General features: G+C 42.7%; 1 protein-coding gene and 2 long non-coding RNA genes across 3 annotated transcripts in view; 1 reads left to right on the top strand and 2 right to left on the bottom strand.

Moving 5' to 3' along the window:
* Positions 1-4711, bottom strand: part of LOC142033861 (uncharacterized) — a 5616-nt gene extending 905 nt beyond the window's left edge. The window contains exons 1-3 of the long non-coding RNA XR_012651371.1: positions 4187-4711; positions 3274-3451; positions 473-533 (exon numbers count right to left, since the gene is read on the bottom strand). This is a non-coding gene — a long non-coding RNA (uncharacterized LOC142033861). The remainder of the gene's footprint in view (positions 1-472; positions 534-3273; positions 3452-4186) is intronic.
* The window catches only part of LOC142033844 (kelch-like protein 8), a 16338-nt gene extending 5259 nt beyond the window's left edge, over positions 1-11079 (top strand). The window contains exons 3-9 of the mRNA XM_075034339.1: positions 2481-2667; positions 3356-3499; positions 4626-4737; positions 6797-6965; positions 7548-7707; positions 8706-8907; positions 9343-11079. Coding sequence (XP_074890440.1) covers positions 2481-2667; positions 3356-3499; positions 4626-4737; positions 6797-6965; positions 7548-7707; positions 8706-8907; positions 9343-9466 — 1098 coding nt within the window. The 3' untranslated portion in view covers positions 9467-11079. The remainder of the gene's footprint in view (positions 1-2480; positions 2668-3355; positions 3500-4625; positions 4738-6796; positions 6966-7547; positions 7708-8705; positions 8908-9342) is intronic.
* A 14-nt stretch (positions 11080-11093) lies between these two features.
* The window catches only part of LOC142033857 (uncharacterized), a 161332-nt gene continuing 151825 nt past the window's right edge, over positions 11094-20600 (bottom strand). The window contains exon 3 of the long non-coding RNA XR_012651364.1: positions 11094-13860. This is a non-coding gene — a long non-coding RNA (uncharacterized LOC142033857). The remainder of the gene's footprint in view (positions 13861-20600) is intronic.

The following is a 20600-nucleotide window of genomic DNA, read 5'->3' as shown; positions in this document are numbered from 1 at the left end:
AGAAACTAATAATGATAATAGTAATAAAATGACAACAGTAATAATAAAAGGATTGGAATGTACAAATGATGCACAGTGCAATTGCTCACCACCCGCCAATTGACACCCAGTTAGTCCCCGAGCTGTTCCCCCCTCCAGTTCCTATACGAGATGTGACGTCCCATGGTATGGAATACCCCTTTGGCCAGTTTGGGTCAGCTGCCCTGGCTGTGTCCTGTGCCAACTTCTTGCGCCCCTCCAGCTTTCTCACTGGCTGGGCTTGAGAAGCTGAAAAATCCTTGCCTTCAGACTAAACACTACTTAGCAACAACTGAAAACATCGGTGTGTTATCAACATTCTTTGCATATACTGAACTCAAAACATAGCACCTTACCAGCTACTAGGAAGACAGTTAACTCTATCCCAGCTGAAACCAGGACAGAAGCATATGCTAGACCCCTTAATGCTCACTAGACTAGCACTGCTGGTTACCTGTAGGATCGGAAAGGAGTTTGGAGTTTAATCCTCTAGACTTGATGCAAATCCACTGCTTCTGAAAGAAGGTATCAAAAGGTCACCTAGCTGAACTTATTTAAACACCCATCAGGCCTCCTCCTGTCAAAACGTTAGTTACTTCAGTTATTCAAGCTCCATATGTGCTGGTTATAGGAGTTTAAAATACAGTATTTGAGACAGGTATGGAGAACGTGTGCTGGGGAGGAGGGGGTACATGCCATGTGCTGCAAAATGCCCTATGTATCTTAGCAGGTAGGATCAACTGTGCTGTTTCAGTTGTCACTGAACTCCAACTTAAATATTTTGCATTTAGCAGAATTGCTAATATTGGCATCATGTGAGTAACAAGAGGTGCACTAACATGCTGCTGTCATTGTCTTCTTGCATCATTTTTCACACTTCCTGGTAAAAGATCACAAGTGTTTATTAACTGTCTTCCAAAAACGTTCACTTTCATCTAGACTAGCATGAGGTTTTAGGTACAAAAAAACACTTCAGTACACTGTAATTAAATTCACAGGCAATATAATTTGAGATTAAAAAAAAAAGATTGATTTTTATTGCCCAGTTTTGCTAGCAGATGAGATGATTAACAGCTTTATTCTATTCAGGGAAACCAGAGTCTGGAATGAAGCAATGAAAAAGTAAATGCCTTCCTGTAAACATGGGTTATTTGCCAGAGTACATGGAGCCATCAGTTGATTTGGACATTACTGCTGGCAGAAAACATGACTGGGCTTCTTGACAGTTACTATCCACATCATAATCAGCCATACAGGTTTTGCTGTTATAATGAGGTTCTGAATTTGTGAGCCTTGAGTTCTTACCGCATCACTAACCTTATGAGTATTAGCAGGGCTACGGTGGTGCTTTTAATTAGCCTAAAATAAGCTGGGCCACACTAAAGGAAGAAGTGGGACTGAAAGTGAGTGGGCAAGGAAGAAGTGGTAGAGACACGTGCTTACGTGAAGACAGGGACACTTTGTCAGCGATTTAAAACCACCATGCTGCTGCTCTGAGAAGCACCAGAGATACTGGACTTCTTCACCATTGCTGCTGAGCTAACTGGGAGCTGCCTGACAGCATTGACTCCAAACCTTAGGAAGTCAGATGGTGATTTACTTCAGTCCCCCCCCGCTAACACCTGTCCCACCTTTGCATCTGATTGTACTTCATATTCCTCACTGTTTCTCTCACAAGGCCAAAGGAAAGGCTTGGTGAAATAAATTGACTGTGGGGAGGAAGGCATTTCAAGGCAGTCTTGGAGAGGCTGACCTTATTTCAGATCTGCCCCGTCACTGGGGATTGCTCTGGGCAGTGACCACCTGTAGCCTTACCCAGAGCAAGCCTTCTGTTCCTCAGCCTGGTCACCAGCACTCTTCTGGGGAACCACAGGAAGGATTTGAGGAAGGAAACAATTAACTCTCAACCTTTTTTTTTTTTAATCCTGCAGTCTTGTCAAGTCCACACTAGAGAAAGGTGTTACTGCACTAGCAATACCTCCTTAATAGACACTTAGTTCATGCTGACAGTGTTTCCTTTTTGACTTGCCACCCAAAGAAAATGAACCATTCTAGCAAAAGCCCTCTATACGCTGGTACAGCAGTGAGCTGAAAATTCATACCCTCAGCAGACTACCTGACACAGACTATTCTGGTACAGTCACAGATGCTGCCTGTGTCACGCCAGGCAGGCGCAGTTGCAGTACAGGCAGCGGCACTTCTTCCTCTGCTCAGCCTGGGCCAAGGGACAGTTCTCCACTGCTGCTTAAATGCAAATGGTTGTAGCAAACGTTTGTCACTAAAAAGAACTGTTCATATCACTGTTATTCTGGAAAAAAAAAAAAATGAAAGCTGCTCTTTTTAGTGAAGAGTGTGGGGCTGGCAGCTGGCTCAGAAGCTGCCATCTGTTACGCGTGCATCACTGTAAATGGTGAGACTCAGTCAGTTCAGCCAGTTACTCCAACTGTGTTCATTTCTGTCAGGCACGGCTGCCTCTCTTGCCCATTTGTTTCCTTATGGGTGTTGTGGCAAAGGAAGAGATTGTCAAGCAGAATCTAAAATGTAGGGATTTGCTGGATGAAGCAAGAAACTACCACCTTCACCTGAGCAGCAGGGCAGTGCCAGACTTTGAGTACTCCATTCGCACAACACCAAGGAAGCAGACTGCTGGTAATTAAATGTGTGTCTGATTATCCAGTAAGGAGTGTGGAGAAAAGGTGGTGCATCTGTGCAGGCTTAGATAGCTTGATATAAATGGTTGTTAATGACTTAATGCAAAATTGTGAAAGCCATGGTATACCTCTGGGAATTAGGAAACGTGCTGCATTTTTTCCTAGCAGAACGTTAGCAGTCATTTTCTTTCTTTGAAGAATTATTTATTTGTCATGATCGGCTCTATCTGTATTAAAGCTAGAACTGTTAAGTATGTTATGACCAGGCAGTATGCTCAAAGTTATATCAAAAACAGTGGACACTTATCTGTTGGTGTGAGAAGGTTGAGCTAACTTTTAAACTCCTTGGCTAACCTACACCAAAAGTGACTGATGAATATTAGACTGCAAATCCTAATTTTTACTTTGTTATCTTTAACAAACAATCTGTTCATCACCCTAAACAAAATCACAAAAAGCATATTTAAAATATGCATTGTTTTTGCAAGAGCATAGATAGTTAATTGCCATAGCATCATGCCAAGCAAAGGCCAGAATCCAGCATCCAATTATACAGGGCAATGACTGTGCCCCTTGAAGCGAAATACCACTTCTCCTGGACTACATAATTTTCAGTTCACTCTGCTATACAACTTTATCTGCCATCTTCCTGCTGGTTTTCTGGAAACCCGTTTTGTCTTCTTCAGGTGTGCTGTTCTGTGTTGGTGGTAGAGGTGGATCAGGTGATCCATTTCGCAGCATTGAATGTTACTCTATCAGCAAAAACAACTGGTTCTTCGGCCCTGAAATGAACAGCAGGAGAAGGCACGTGGGTGTGATCTCTGTGGGAGGTCAGTAACCCTATTCAAGCAACCCTATTCAAAAGGCACTTGTTTGCTCCTTTTGCTGGAATTGGTACTTCTACTAAATAAACCTGTCTTGCAATGGCTTAACTGTTGGATATTCTTCAGTTTAGCAAAGCTTCTTCTTCATGAAGGGGTTTTTGATTCTGAAATGATCTGAGAGCATGCTTACTGAAAAGACATTATTGCGAACTGAGAAAGTTAGGGTTGTTCAGCCTGCAGATAGCTTTTTAGTAGGGCTTGTAGCAATAGGACAAGGGGTAATGGTTTTAAACTAAAAGAGGATAGATTTAGGCTAGATATAAGGATGACATTTTTTACAGTGAGGGTGGTGAAACACTGGAACAGGTTGCCTGGAGAGGTTGTAGATGCCCCATCCCTGGAAACATTCCAAGTCAGGTTGGACAGGGCTCTGAGCAACTTGATCTAGTCAAAGATGTCTCTGCTCATTGCAGGGGGGCTGGACTAGATGATCATTAAAGGTCCCTTCCAACCCAAACTATTCTATGAACTGTATATAGCCGCTTGCTTTAATAGGCAATTGAATTTTTTTTATTCCATTTATAAAGAAACAGCCTTACACAGCAGAGTCGCCCAGCATTTGCTATCTCCCTTCATACTTAAATCCGTTCAGGCAAGTCACTAAGACCATAACTCTTCCAAGAGCAGACCTACCTTTATTTTTGGGTCTCCATCTTCTGAAACCACGTCTGTGCAATCTAGAGCAGCTTAGCACCCATGATGCAAATTTTCCTTGTACATGGTAGCCCCCGTGTTGCTGCAGCAGAACAGGTATCTTTATATCCCCATAGAAAATCTGGAGAGACTGATACAAATGTCCAAAATTGATCTGACCTGCAGGACTGAAGTTATGGGAAGATCTTTTGTCTACGTATCTCAAGCTTTGTCTAAGTTCATGTTAGAACAGATCTCTGGTTGAGTACAGCATGTAAAAATATAAAGTCTGTACTTATTAAAATCCTGATATTGAAAACATTTGAAAACTTTAACCTTTGTTTGAGCTTTTGTCTTCACATAGGCAGGGATATTGCATAAATGAAAACTGAAATGTTGCCAAGCAATCTCTGTACCAAAAGATGTGTTTGTGTTTCAGGTAAAGTCTACGCAGTAGGTGGGCATGATGGAAATGAACACTTAGGAAGCATGGAAGTATTTGATCCTCTCACAAACAAGTGGATGATGAAGGCATCAATGAACACAAAGAGGTACCCGTCTCATGATCCAAAATATAAGTCCTAGTCTGTGATGTATCATTTCTTGCTGATGCTGAAAAACATCATGTCTGTCCTGTCTTTATTTGGGTTCCCAAACTGTGTTATTTTTAGGAAATTTGTTTTCCTAGTTTGGGGCTTTATGCTATCAGACACCTTTATTTACCACCTGTAAAGCAAACACAAATCTGCATCACATACTTGCATACATCACATATTTGCACAAACACAAAGTTGTGTGTAACGTAATATTTCACTGCAAAACTGCATAATCCCTCTCTCTAGGGAGAGGCCCTGGCTGGTAACATTGGTTATGTTTATGCTTTGGCTTTCTTTTGTTGCTCTATCCTTTTCTTTTTTTTCTTTTTTTCTTTTTTTTTTTTGGGGGGGGGCGCAGTGTGGCTGGCTTCTGGAGCAGAGAGCTCTTCTACTCCAGCTGTGCTTACATTCTGACATCTAGGGCCTTTCTGCTGTGCCCAGTAAAGAACTTGAAACTGATTAACTGGTTCTGTGGGTTTTCTGCTCTTTTTAAGAATGAGCAAGATAACTGCCATCAGAACATGCACAGTGAAATATTTCATGCCCAGGAAACAATAGCTGCCTATGTTCTTGCCACAAAAGGCCAGGAGCACTAAAACACTGACAGTCAGATTGAGGATTTTTCTTGCCTTTTGACATTTAAGATTCTTTTAAGGAGCTACTGGACTCACAGATCTGTATTTTTTTTTTCTGCTGTCATTTAAATCAGCCTCCATAATTCTACATTCCATTTTGTTATTTGTTGTTTCTAAAAGCATCATGTACAAGTAGGAGTAAAATACCGAGTTTGGCCAAGTCCTAAAATTATTTGTAGCTGTGACCTAATCAAAATAGAAGACCCACACTCCTGGAAGTGGCTTCTTGCTCCTCTTCCTCCCTCCGTCATGCCACCACCCCAGGGCATATTTTTGGCAAACATCAGTCCTAGACTTCTGTGACATTTCTTACTCGCTACCTTGGTAAATGAAAGGGCTGCCATGCCTTGGCTACACTCCACTCCTCCCATTCACCGAGGTGGTGTTGGAATACTTAGTTGACAAAAAACTGCCACCATTGATGGTGTCTATGCTGACAGCTGAGTAGAAAGATTGTGCCTCCCTTGCTCCTGCTTAGGTATCTGTGAACCTGCCCTCTGTGTAATGAGACAAGAATGTTCTCAGTGAAACAGTAAATCACCTGTCTTGGTAGTTAAAACAGAAACTTAATGCTCCATTCACTTAATAACTCCATTCTAGACCATACTTTTCATTTCGTAGTAGTGACTGTACTTTCATATTAGCAGATTCAGTAGAAAAAAATCCGATAGCTATTTTAACACAGACTTAATAGAAAATAACAGAATGGAAGAAACTGCAATTAAATCTTGCTAGAGTTCTGTCATCTAATATCCAGCTCAGGTTTGCCTTTTCATATATATTAATCTCACCCCCCAAAAAATCATTCCCAAATTGTAGCAGCAGCTATACCAGTTAAAACCAGCAGGTTTTGGTTCCCCATCAGATTCAGTACAACAAGATAGGAGGTGTAAAATTAAGTACCAAGACAGAGATATCAAATAACTAAGACAATCTCATATCTCCAAGCATGTAAGTAGAGGACTTGGGCCTTAGGTGACATTCAGTCAAAACAATATTACATGCACCCCACCTTTATTTTTTTTTTTATTTTTTAAACAGGAGCTTTGTCTTTTTGCAGTCTAAAAAAATTCTAGCTGCAGCAGTCCTAACAAACAGGTGCCTGAGAAAGCTGAGGTGAAGTACAGATAAAACTCTAGAGTCCCTCTAATGGGAGGCTGCAAACATACAAAAGGCTTTCAGGATAAAGCTGCAAGACTGATACAGGCGTGCAGAGGGCCAGCCACAGTTACTGGTCATTATTTATTATAAACTTCACTTTTAAAATTTTCATTACTTTTTCCCCATAGTTTAAAACAGGTGCCAGACACTTGATCCGTCTTTCCCATTCCCTTTCCTTAAGGATTTGCACTGAGGTATTGATCCTATGGTTTTCTTAGGAGAGGAATTGCTCTTGCCTCCCTTGGTGGCCCCATTTATGCAATAGGAGGTTTGGATGACAACACTTGCTTCAGCGATGTGGAAAGATACGACATTGATTCTGATCGATGGAGTGCAGTTGCCCCAATGAACACTCCCAGGGGAGGAGTCGGCTCTGTAGCCCTTGTGGTAAGTGACTATTTCCTCCCAAGTCAGGGCCAACTGAGGAACTGACCTGCTTTTCAAATCTGCTTTTACAAAGTGGAACACAAGGATTTCAAACAAAATGCACCTGGTGGGTCTGAGCACCTCCGGTCATCAAAATTCTATGGAACTGTGCAAAAGGTGAGGTATTTAGGATAATACTCATAGCAAATTGAACCGCGCTCCCTGTTTCAACAGTACTTGAGGTACTGGGAGCAAGGACCAGGACCCTTCTAACAACATCAAGCTAATGCTTCAGGTCTCATTCAGAAGACTCTGGTTTGTCATGGTTACTATGTTTAAAAGTACTGAATGCATCTGCACTTTAACCCCCTTCACCATATATAATCTGCAAGATGTCTGCAACACTATGTAACTTTTTCACTTCTTCAACTGGAAGATGGCGTTTACAATTTGTTGGATAATTAAGTCTGTTGTTGGAATTATTAAATAAATTAAATGATTAGCAATGTGTGGATATACCATGTTTTCCTATCATTCTAACATTGCTTATGAGTAAATACATATACATGACAAATAATCTTTCTCTATACAACTGTTTTCCAGAACCATGTTTATGCTGTGGGTGGCAATGATGGTGTAGCATCTCTTTCCAGTGTGGAGAAATATGATCCCCATTTGGATAAGTGGACAGAAGTGAAAGAGATGGGTCAGCGAAGAGCTGGCAATGGTGTCAGCGAGCTCCATGGCTGCTTGTATGTTGTTGGTGAGTAGGGATGTGACATTTTGTAGTGCTGTTTCTGCCAAGTACTGGTATTTGGAAGAGGCTGTTTTTGCTAGAGGAACTGGGGAACAGATAGACCTGACCTGTACTTTGTGTTCCTGGGCAGGAGAAGAAAGCAAGCACAACCAGGGCATGCTTAAACCAAGGTATGTTAGTGAGGAAATAAAAAGCCATTCCTAACCCACCTTTAGGGTGGCCTATACTGTTCAGGACAGTATGTCTATATAGAAAATCCTCTCGAGACTCACTAATCTTGAGTTTCCTTTTAGGAAAATTATTCTGAAGTTCATGCACTTCTAAAGCACTCTAGTTCCATTTTGAGTGTAGACGACAGTAGCTTTTTCACATGGTGATGATACTTATTCCACAGCCTGTTGTCCTAGGCCTGTCTTGTTCTGCTCTACCTTGCATTTACCTGCTCTCCTGAGGGGGGAAGGTGCCAGGTAGGTATGATGTAGTAATAGGTTGCAGAGCTCTGCCTTGTCTATTATAATAAGTGATTTCAAAAGTTTCAAGTAAAATGCTCATCTGACAGCTGCCCCAGCAAGGGGAATGCATCACTGAAGTCTTACTTGAGGATTTTTTTTTTCCTACTCAAGTATTCAGCAATGCTGTAATTTGAAAACAACGCAAGAATGTGTTTTACTTAAGCCAAAATAAGATCAGGACCATCCTTTTACTGGTCTTAGGGTTTTTTTCTATTTCAAATTAGAAGCTGTTTCATTATAACTATGTGTAAGATGAATTCAAGGAGAAAAATAAGAGAAATACCACTCCTTGCAACTTGAGTAGAAGAAAACTGTCACTCTGGGTGATACAGGAGGGAGAGCTGTTAATTTTTAGGAACTTGTAAAATTCATGTAAAGAAATAGAGCTGGACACTAGCCCACTGAATGCTGAGAATAGCATGATAATGCCAGTCTTGGATATCACCAGCACTAGGAGTGGCTAAGAACTGATAATGTGATGATTCTTTGCAGGTGGCTTTGATGACAACTCTCCACTGAGCTCAGTGGAGCGGTTTGACCCACGCAGTAACAAATGGGAATATGTAGCAGAGCTTACAACTCCGAGGGGTGGCGTTGGCATAGCGACACTGATGGGTAAAATTTTTGCAGTTGGAGGTCATAATGGCAACACGTACCTGAATACAGTGGAAGCATTTGATCCCATAGTGAATAGGTAATTTAAACTTTTCTATTTGGCTTAGTAAGACAATGAAATTTGCCTATATGAAAACACAACATAATAGAAACAGTGTGCAGCAGGAGTTTCTCTGTTGTTTCCTCGTCATAATTGAGTAATATCCATGACTAGTGATGCAGGAGTGCTGCTTATGCCACTAGGTTCTTGTAAATATTTAAGCACCTCCTCCTCCTCTCCATCCCTTGCCCTCTTCCCTTCATTCAATAAGAATCTACATTCTTCTGGTTGTTTCAGTCTGATTTTGCACTAAATTTACCAGAGAAATAAGAATAAACTAGCAGGGTGTATTTTTGTGCACAGTAAACAGCTAGGCTGTATAATAGAATTTCAGACACAGAAAAGAAATACTTTCAGGTTGCTCAGAAAGGACAGGAACTTACTTTTATTTTTTTTCTTCTGCCGTCTTCTTAGATGGGAACTCGTCGGCTCTGTGTCACACTGCAGGGCAGGGGCAGGCGTGGCTGTGTGCTCTTGTCTCAGCAGCCAGGTCCGGGATGTGGGCCAAGGATCCAGCAACGTTGTTGACTGCATGTGAGCTCTGCTGCCTCCTCCAAATTCCAGAAGAATGATAGTAGGGAGGCACTGCAGAGCTTTTAAACACCATGTTTTGTACGGTAGGTTAAGAAATAAAACCAGCACATTTTCTTTGTGAAAATGTTACCTTCTGCAACTGTAAAGCTTTTGGTGGCTTTCTATCAATAGTGATACAGAAAAGCCTGTGAAAACATGGAATAAAAGTGGGACTTACAGGAGAAGACCTGCCAAGAGCTGCAATCATCCCATTTTTAAGAAGTTGCAATTTCAAAATCATTTGAGGCAGCTGTTGCAAGGACTCATTATTGAACCATAAACCAGGCATGGGGTGAGGTGAGAGCGCGGCAGTTAGGACTGCTGAGCCTTACCCAACAGCCCCGCTACATGTTTTCTGGAGGACTTGAGTGCCATTTAATATAACTTATTTTCAGGAATGTAGTCTTAAACATTTCCTAATTGTACAAGAGCTTTGTAACACAAAACACAAAGTGTCTCAAGTTTTAGAAGGTAATGATAACCCTGTTGCACACTAAGATAACTGGAGCAGAGAAGTTCACTGCCCACCTCCCAAGGGACTTATGGCAGCAGTGGCAATTGCAGGTACTTAGTCTGAAACCTGTCTTTCAAAGTACTTTCTCAAGCTAACACACTTGTTAGAAAGCTGAAAAAAATTCTTGACCTGAGTTTAGCCACTGGAATACTGGAAGTTTCAAGTCTTCAAAAAAATTTATAGTAACTACCCCCCCAAAAGGCAACTTTCTGTTGAGAGGTCATTCCTGAAGTAACCAGTGTAATTTGTCCTACTTTGAGATGACACAGTGTTTGAAAATGTAGGCTTCAGTGGTGTCTGAATCACCGTTTTCATATGAAATAGAAACATCATAATAAAAGTTGCAGTATTCTGTAAAGACCTTTAAATGCAACTCTAGAAGATGGCATGTCCAATTTCAGTTTCCAGTAGCAACTCTGTGGTAATTCTAGAGGTACTGGCTCTTTTTAAGATAGTTAAGCCAGAAGGATCTAGCCTCAAAACAGGTAGATGACTTAAAGCTTACATCAACCAAAGAGAATCAGCAACAAAAAGAATTGGAAATTCACCAGTTCTTACATCAAAAATTGAAATAGGAAGTTGACAAGGCTGTGTACAAAGACATCTTGTTATGCAGTCAGACACCCTGAATTCCACGTAAAGTCCAGCTGGAAAGACTGCAGATTCTTGTTCTGGCATCACCTTGAACAGACCAACAACTGACAATCCTTTGTGACCAAAGTTTCACGTTACCAGGTTGTTACAAGTGACTAGGGAGAGCAGCAAACTTCTCTGCATTCAGTACCAGGTGAGAGGCAGGACAGTACGAGCATAAGGCATAGTCATGTTTTGCTGTTGAGTTACCATAATTTAGCTTTTCTGTTTCAAATGGCTTGCACTTTGGTAGCACCCAGGGTCAAAGTGAATGGTACTGTAAATAATGAAACATTGCAATAAAACATTTGTACTTCAAAGCACCTTGTTTATAGTATGACTGGAGCATGCTACTGTGGGGAAGCATTTGAGTATTTTTGGTTTCTGCAGAGTGTAATTCTCAACAGGAAGCCTTTATCAGCAGGGAAAATCCTGCGTTAGAGCCATGAGCCATACCACCCTGCTACTGCCCTTGTCCCCATGCGAGGATGTGGTCACCCTTGTGGCTCTTGATCTTGCTAGGAGGGGTGGAAAGAAGAGGTGCAGGTTCCCTCTCTGGAAGCAGACAGGTTCTTCTATGGATGTCCTAGCTAACGAGAAAACTTAAGAAGGAAAAAAAATGAAAAAAGAAAAAAAAAAAGGCAAGTTTTCCACAAAGTAACACTGACCATGAAACCAAGTAGCCTGGCAGTGCTGCTTGCCAGCTGATACATTTCTCCTCTTGGTGGGAAAGTGCTAGCACCCACAGGTACAACCTGTAACTCACACATCTGGACCACACTGACAGCAATCACCTTCCAGGCACCAAAGGGAGGCGTGTGTGTTCAGCACGTTAAGGGTACAGCAAATGCACTGGGATTCTGTACAGTGTGGGAGGAGCTCTGCTGCCAACCCTGTAGCTGGAAGTCAAACTATACTAGGGCTGAAGACAATCGTGAGACAGACACTTCTGTTGTATTTCAGTTTGTGCACCCTGCCCCCCAACATTTGTGCTCAGGCTTCTGGAGGCATATCTTTTAGGGCTGGCAGGAAAACTGCCAAAAAGGTTTACAAGGAACAACCCTGTTGCCAGTATAGTGGTGTCCACAGTATTAATCTTAGATGGCACCAGAACTACAAATATTTTGTGCAGAACTGTTTTTAGGAACACTTGCTGGAAATGTGATAATGATGTCAAAGTATATTAAAAAAAAAAAAGTATAGGATTACTGTGGCAACAAACCGTAATGACTTACCTGCATATAAAGCTGTTGTGATTTAATGCCAGCAAACTCGTTTTTCTTCTTCCAGTACTGGCGACAGGATAATGGTAACAAAGTAACCTCCCCCAGGCTGGGGAAACAGAGCAGCCTGCCCTGGTTCCCCGTGGGGAGGCAGCCCTCCAGTGGCAGCAGGCCCTCACTCCCACTGCCTCTTCTAATTTAAAAGTAAACTCGGGATTTGCAATAGCAAAGTCTTTAAACATTCAGGCTCATGAAATCATTGCATCTAAACATGATGCACGTCTCATCCCAAATGTGGAATTGTTACTGCTTCTGTTAATGATGTTTTTCCTGTATCCTTGACCTCACCCATAAAAATCATAAACCCGAAGGTGTCTATGAGTACCTCCCTTAAACACAAAGAAAAAATAATTTTGGAAGACTCGCGTGTGGTTACAGTTACATCAAAGTTCCCGGCCTGCTGATTTTAACCATGTCACGGGCTTCCTGGAAGAGCAGGACCAGATTCTGGACCACTCTTGACCAGCCCCCTTGGCCGTGCATCTCCAGTCATGTGTGTGCAGCCAGTGCTGACCAGCCACCCTGCTGCCTGTCCACCCTGCTGCCGCCCCAGGTGCTGGGACACGCTGCCTCCCCATCTCAGCTCTCCTGCTGCCCCACAGCAGCCCTCAAGCATGACGCTGCTCCTCACCTCAGGACTTGGAGCAATTCTTCCCAAACCATACCGCTGCCAAGGGCAGCGCATCATCTGCTGTGCCTTCCACAGCCGTGTTTGTCTTCAGGAAGTTTTCATCTCGGCACTTTTATTTATGGAAGATCAATACGAAGACAAAGATTTCCCTTTAAGTTAGATTTCTTATCACTACATTAAAATAGTAATTTCTGATGGTATTTTTTTCAGGACATGCCGTAACACCATGATGATGCAAGGATCTTGCATGTATTACTGTTTATTTCAATTTTGTAAAATACGTCCTTTCAATAAAATCTTAAATTCGTATCTTATTATTTACGTTCAAAGTGGATTGTGAGAATTTGGTTATACTTTCACAGCTTTGAATACTTTTTAATATTGCTCTTCCCCAAAGGCATCTCATTCCTAATAGAGCCATGCTTGCAGCAAAACTGTTTGGCTTAGACATTCTGCTGAAATATTCAGATGCGGACAGAAGACTTCAGAAGGTGATGCACATGCTACTTGCATATTTTAAAACGTAAACAAAATATATGCATGCATTCTTACTCCCATCAGAAAGACTACAGACTTTCCTCCTGCTGAATACCAGCTGAGAGAAAATTATTTCACTGAAATGTCTGCCTGTAGAGGGGGATGCAGCCCAGCAAATAACCAAGCCTTCGCAGAGGGCTTTGCATACACTTCTATTTATGCCACATAACCAACAGGTAATCAACCAACGGCCTCGGGCTGCTGCATGGAAGCAGGAGGTAACAATGACCCCAGCCAGGCACTGGAGGGATCCTGTGTCTGTCTCCAGGATCTTCCTTCAGGTGGGGTGGGATCTGGGAGCAGTTATTCCAGTGTCAGAGTTCTTAACCCAGGTAGCATGCACTCATGTAGGGCAGACTGAACATGTCAGAAGCAATTGATTCATCAAAATCAAGGAAATGCTCTTGCTTGTGATCTGGAAAGACACTTCTTTATTTAGAGCAGTGGAAAGGTAATTAAATAAAAGCATGACTGGCAGCAGATTCCGAAACCAACACTCAGGCTGAACAGCCTCTTTATGCTCAATCCGACTGCATTCAAGTGCTAGCAAGAGAGATGCAGACCAGCAGCAATAAGATTATCAAAGCCCCAGGAAATTTTACAAGATTGCTTTGCTGCTCTGAACTTTTCTGTGAACTTAACTAAAATCAGGCTTCCTTCCTACGTCCTGACTGCATGACTTCAGTTCTGTGTCTTACCTCCACTTGCAACAACATTTTCACTCCGGAGTGATTCCATCTCTTCTAAGTGTTGGAAACGAGCTGCATGAGAAAATTCAAGTCAACAGGCAAAAGCATTTACAAACAGCAAACACTGAGGAATGGGGGGCAGGCCTCGCTGACTCAGGGAAACTCCTGACTAAATAAAGGTTTGTTAAAGATAAAATTGAGTGCTCAGAATGCAACACTGATTACGCAGCTTCCCAACAGCTCCAGCCCAACGTAACTGCCCTGAACCACAATGAGTAACAGAAGTGGTTGCATTTACCTCGTTTTCCGTGTGTCCGCTGTTTGCCAAGACAGCTGCAGGATGCTCAGTATGATCTTGTATGATGGGACCACAGCTCCAACACAAAATGACACCGAGATTCATTTTACAAACAAGTTGTCATCAGGCGATAAAAATTCAGCCAATTAACCTGTCCAAGCTTAATTAGAACAAATGCCTGGAAAGTCCATAACTCCAGATTACTCCCACAGTTAAATAGAGCTTTTTAGGCTGAAACTGCTTTTAGAACTATTTTCAGCATCGCTGCAGTGCACAGTTTTGCAAACCCAAGTACTTTATTCCAGATGCTCCACTTAATTTTTTTTGCTGGCTGCTTTTATCACATCTGTGTTTGTTTTCTAAACCTTTGCATGTTCTCTCAACTGGAACTGGCAGCAAAGCAAAAGCACTCCTAGCCAGGAGATGAAACTTGTATTTGTAATTCTTTCCTGGCTGTCAGCATGGTTGGTGTTTCTGTCACTTTGCAGCATTTCAACGCAATTCCTTGGATTCCAGACAGTTTCATTTTAAAGCTGTTCCAGCACAAAAAAAAAAAAAAAAAAAAAAGTCAACAGGGAACTATGTAATTTCTGCCATCTGACTTGTCTGGTCTGCAGGCGTTGTTGTGTTCCATCAATACAAGCAAAAAGCCCATGCAAATACATACCTGCCGCAAGTTTTCCACTGAAACGGTAACTTGATCTTTTAATGAGTACACACAACCTACGTTAGATGGTGCGGCAGCCAGCATCCGGACAGAGATAGTAAGAGACGTGCACTGGGCTGTGATGAAGAGAACACATGCATGGCTATGGCTGCCTGCCTGGCTTCTAAAGCGCCCCTGCTACCTGGCAGTGCCCCACAGGAGAATTTCTCTGATACTCATTAAATAAATGGTCCTGAAAATTAATACTCCAAGCAGGCAACTATGCAGCTATAGCTGTTCTGGGAGTGGTGGCGAGGCTTGGCTCTGGTTACATAGCCAACGAGAAACATTTTTGTGTCTTCATTTGTTCGATGGGTAAGACTTAACTTGGGCCAAGAACCATAAGCAAATTATCTTCCCCTACACACATTTTCCAAGAAAGAAAAAAAAATTGGACAGTGCAAGTCAGCACACCTAACTCAGCACAGGCTGCTGGGAGAAAGTAATTGCAAATCCATGCACTGTACTGACACAGTCCTAGTCAGACCTCCAAGTGAACGGCTGCCAGATGAAACAAATGGCACATTACAGCTGCCAATATGATCGCATTTAGGTGTCACGTTGTCACCGCGCGTTACGCCACATGGCAACTGTCTCCTCCCGCTTCTCACTTTTCTTTTGTATGAGCAGCTACCAGCTCCCCAGCCAAAATCTTGGTCAATGCAGGACAGAAAGGACAGGAATAGAAAAGCAGAGCCAAACAGCCCTTCTTTCTTCCCGTCCTCAGTGGACATCCCAGCTGCTCTCACTACTGCTGTTTGGTTCCCAAGGTCTTCCTTTTACCTCCAAGAGACCACCATGCCTCTCTCTCTCTCTTACCTTTTCCTTTCCCAGCTCCTCACACCTGGCTCTGCTTCCCCCAGCTGGTTTCCTTGCTTTTTATCACTCCCTACCCAACATGGGTTGCTGGAGCACCCCTAGGTCAGCTAACTGTAATAATCCATCCTACCTAATTACCATCAAAGATCTACAACTCCATACTCCCTCCCGAGGACCAGCTCCTCTGCTCCACACACTCTTTTCCTGCTTGCAACGTCTGCACACACACGCACTTCAGCTTTCAGATGAAGCCCATTTCACCTGGCACCAACACCACTCCAAGGCTTGCCAAAACTCCCTCCAGTGGAGCCTGTCCAAGAGGAAAAAAGGAAAGCTGATATGGGCATACACTTGCCTTGGTCTGTAAAGACCGTGGCCACAGAAACACACAGCACAGCCCTGCTGGAGTCCTTAGCTGGGTTGCTGCTATGTCCAACTCTTGGGGTCAGGCTGAGATTCATCCCTCTGCATGCGTGTGGTGCTGAGTCATGCCCACTGATGACTGGTTTTTAGCAGAAGGTTAGTTACCACCCTTAATTAAAGTTTTCCTCACTGAAAGAAGGTCAAAGCTGCCAGACAAAATGAACAGGTAAAACAGAAGAGTAATTCTGTTCTCTTTTTCATGTTATCAACCAGAAGACAGAGGCAGCGTTGGACCACTATGCATGCAGTCATTAGGAGAAAGGAAAAAAAGGAAAATACATACGTACCAGGTATCCAGAGCTCCGGAGGACACTTGGCCCAGTAGAACATGCCCCAGTCTCAGGCAAAATAAATGGGATTTGGAAACATGCTTGAATATTTTGCTGAAGTAGTACTTACAAATGAATCCCTGCATCAGGGTGCCGTCAGGATGGACGCCTGAATTTCAAACTTCAAGGTTAAAAAACTTGAAACACACCATTTTGATATATTCCCTCAAAAGGTGGCAATGAGGTGAAGACAGTGGCAAGTTCGTGCTGTTGAATATTTCAAGAAATTCAACCACATACCAATCACACATTGCACAGCCACATCAACCCTCACCTCTGAGCAAAGCTGCACCCAGCGGCTGTGCTTGTGCAACTTTGTGTGAGCAAAGCACGGGGGAGGGTGAGACATCTCAGCTTCAGATCAGGAAAACAAGAAATTGCCCCTCCCCAGGCAGCTTGTTTTTCATTTCATCTTTACAATTTTGACCAACATCCCTTTCATCTGAAGAACTTGAAGACAAGCAAGTCAAAATTCATATTTTAATTTTTTTTTATATATATATATATACACACACACGTGCAGCAATTCATCCTCAGTACAGAAGACAAACAAACAAAAGATCTGTGGCACAATTTCTTTGGAGAGGTTTTCTTTCTTTTTTTACTTTTTTTTTTTTTTTTAAGCTGTATCACAGATCTGGTTTTTGTCTTTTTCAAGGACTATAAAAGGCAGCTACTTCTAATTCACAGAAGCCTTAGAGTGCTGATTCAGTGCTGAAGTCAAACACATCAGTCTCCTCCTCTCACTTATTTGCACATCTTTTCCCACTGGAGACTCCATTTTGCAAGAGGTTTGGCATCCTCATTTCTCCATGGGGCTCTAACACTTTGCACCTCTCCCATGCCCAGGCCACTCCTGTGTCCCAGCACATGAAGAGCTGCTGTGAGAGGGGAGGACTAGCGTGTCACTCCCCACAGGACGAGGACCATTTAACAGATTTAAGACCAATGTTCTGTGTTCAAGAAACCTGACAGTTAATTTTTAAGGACGTTTTCACTGAGAATTGCAGATTTTATTTACGCTTGAAAATGATGAGTAAAGCAGGGTGAAAAAAAGAGAAAAAGCCAACCCTGTATGATAATAGTTGAAATAGAAATCCCACAGAAATAACCTAGAAATGCAAGGACAGAGTGGCTGGCAGCTGAACAGACAGGCAGTGGTTTGACCAGTGCGCCACAATTCACGTGCTGCCTGGAGACCTGATGACACGAGCCCTACTGGCACCCACAGCACTACCGTACGCATTCACGTCTCAAAGAAAATACCACCCGTGAAACCTTCAGCTCCTGCCCTCCTTTCCAGATTGCATCTTGCTCAACCCCATTCCCCAGGGACCCCTGGAAAAACAAGACAAAGCAAAAGCCTGACACCAAATCCTAACTAGCTCTTCTCTGAACAGCAAGGAGAGTTCATGAGCAAGTTCAGAGCCTGCTGCACCTCATGTGTAACAAGCAAAAAGTTGCACAAGTTGGAGCAACTTTCAGAAATACCTTTCAGCTGCCACAGACCACATACGGGCTGGTACGTGCCTTCAAATACTGAAAGTGAACAGAAAAAAGCTATTGGTTGGAATGCAGTTTTGCTGGCTCAACAGAAGTGGACAACATTGCCATTTTGCTATGATATGAAACACTGGACCCAAAGAAAACCTTAAACTCAGCAATACTGAGTAGGAGAGGAGAAAAACACAGCAGGAATTTCAGGAACCCTGTAGCTTGACAAAACACATCGCAAACCAGCAGTGATCGCATGCTGTCATTGCAACATGCACAAGTCCTCATTTCAGGAACATAAAGTTTAAGGAAACACAATCAGAAATGCTGATGGTGGCCCAGGAACACTGTCGGTTTCAGGTAGTGACAGGGGTTACTAAAAGCGCAATTAATATAAAGCAAGCATAGGCTGTCAACGGGCTATTTTAGTGTTTGGAGAGCAGCATAGGGCTGAGAAACTGTAATCAACTTTAATGCAGCTGTTTTGCCAAAAATAACATTTGTCTCTGAAAAGGGTAAGCCAAGCCAAAGAGAGAAAGCAAGCTAATCTATAATGTATAACAAATCTCAGAATAAATTAAATGTGGTTGCAAAATTAGGTTTGGTCAATAAAGGCTCAATAAATAAATAAACAACACCACAGTATTATTGGAAAACAACCCCAAAATATTTTTGGCAGTTTTAGCCCAGGGTGGGCCGCTGCCCCAGGCAGAAATCTGAGTGGGGTGGTCAACGCCTGCTGCAGCCCTGTGGCCTCCTTCTCCCGCTTCTCCCTCCCTGGCTTGTGGATGACCTCCCCTGCTGACATGTTGCACCTCCTTCCTCTGCATCCCTCCCTTCCACTCCCCATCTCCACTCCACCTCCAAAACTAATCCTCCTTGCTTTTGCCCCAAGCAAGGAGTCTGGGAAACATGCCTTTTGGGGTGGGAGGGGGAAGGAAATGGAGGGACAGAGGATCCGAATAACCCAGGAAAAGCAGCTCCACCCTGACCAGCAGACAGGACAGCTCATGTCCAACTACGCCTCGCACCCCACTGAAACCAGAACAAAAGTCACAGACGCTTAATCCACATGTGTATGGCCACAACCACAAGCTATCTTCCTATGCTCTTCTTACCCTCTGTGCATCTTGCAACCAGCCTGGGGCCAAGCTGGTTTCATGCCACTTGGAAGACTAATTGATGGCAATGAACTGAGTCCCAGTCCCACCTCGCCTGAGCAAACGCACCACCAAGCTCCTCCTGTCTAGTCTGTAGCTAAAAATCCCACCAGATGCTCATCTGGGGATGTTTCACATTTCTTTTTTTATGACTAACTAGATGTTTTTTCCTTTTATTCTTACTTCAATACCAATTTTGCCACTGGGATTTTAAGCATGCAGTGAAAAAGTGCATTGACCCCCAAAAAGTGTACATTCCTATGTACAACATCTGTAACAGCAACATATCTAGCGGGTATTAAAACAGGTTTCAGTGTCGTCTACAATTTACATACTACATTAGAAAACCACATCCATTATTAGCAAACAACTTAGGTGCAATGCCTGTTGCAGAAAGGACCTGAATTATACACACAAATTATATCACAATAGTGCATAGAGAGATGCAAAAATCATTCTTCCAAGAAACAGTTACATTGCCCGACATAAAACAAAAAGTGGGAAAAGCCCCAAACAAGAAGTGTAAGGCCATTGCAAAGAGATCACCTTGCACAACCAATGAGAAGCAGAGCTACCACGGGGCATGAAATCCTGCAGGATTACCCAAGGGAATTCCTCCTTGCAGCACTTTAGAAATGTATCCGTGAACTAGACCTGAGCAGACTCTCCTCCCAGCACCGAGTCCTGCAGCACCTTTGTGGCAAACATGGAGCAGTACGCTTCAACTACTATTTTTGTGCCTTGTCTCCTTGTTTTCTTATTTAACTTGTTCACCTGCATGAAACCAATCCATGGGATTTTCCTGTCAGCAAGCGCTTAGAGCCAGGCTTTGCTGGCTGTCAGCGGCTGACCCCAGCACAGTCTTCCTTGAATCTGTTTCAGGAGGATAGGAGGCAGATTTCTTGAGTCGTGACCCTCCTGCCACTCTGAGCATCTAGATTTGCACACATTCGTGTTCCTACAGGAAAGGGCAAGGGGCAATAAACAGGGGAGCAATTGAAACAGAGGCTTCTTGTACAGAAATTCATGCTTAAACCTCATTCAGAAGGGAAACACTAAGACCATTCAGAGAGAAAAGGCAAATTACAATTTCTCTACAAGAAGCTGAGAACATGAGGACTCTTGCAACAACTCATAACAAATAGGCTACTTCATTTATTGTTTATTTCCCCATATGAATGAATCAACCATCTTGGAAACTCCATCACACACAGGGCAGAAAAAGTTGTTTACAAAAGGGACATACATCCCTAAAATAAGTTTAAGATGTACAGATTTATAATGGGAACCAAGAGGGAGGGGAGAGGACAAAACCAAAAACAATGACATTGCAGTCAGACTTTGACTTTCAGTTACAGAAGAGATCTCTATCTCCATGTAAGTAGGGTTTTCAACTATTAAATAAATGGCATCTTAAAAATAGAACATTTGAGAATTTCAACACATGTATTATTTCTTCTAAATAAATATTGCATGGAAATGATTCTGTTTTGCCACCATAGCTGCCTCCTCTCCTCCTGGGACTCAACCACCACCTCTGTTTTTCCTTGGATTCATGGTTTTGTTTCCTAACGGCAAATGCT

Source organism: Buteo buteo, chromosome 1 (assembly GCF_964188355.1).
Source record: "Buteo buteo chromosome 1, bButBut1.hap1.1, whole genome shotgun sequence".
Classification (NCBI taxonomy): Eukaryota; Metazoa; Chordata; class Aves; order Accipitriformes; family Accipitridae; genus Buteo; species Buteo buteo.
This window is presented reverse-complemented; position numbering and strand designations above follow the sequence as displayed.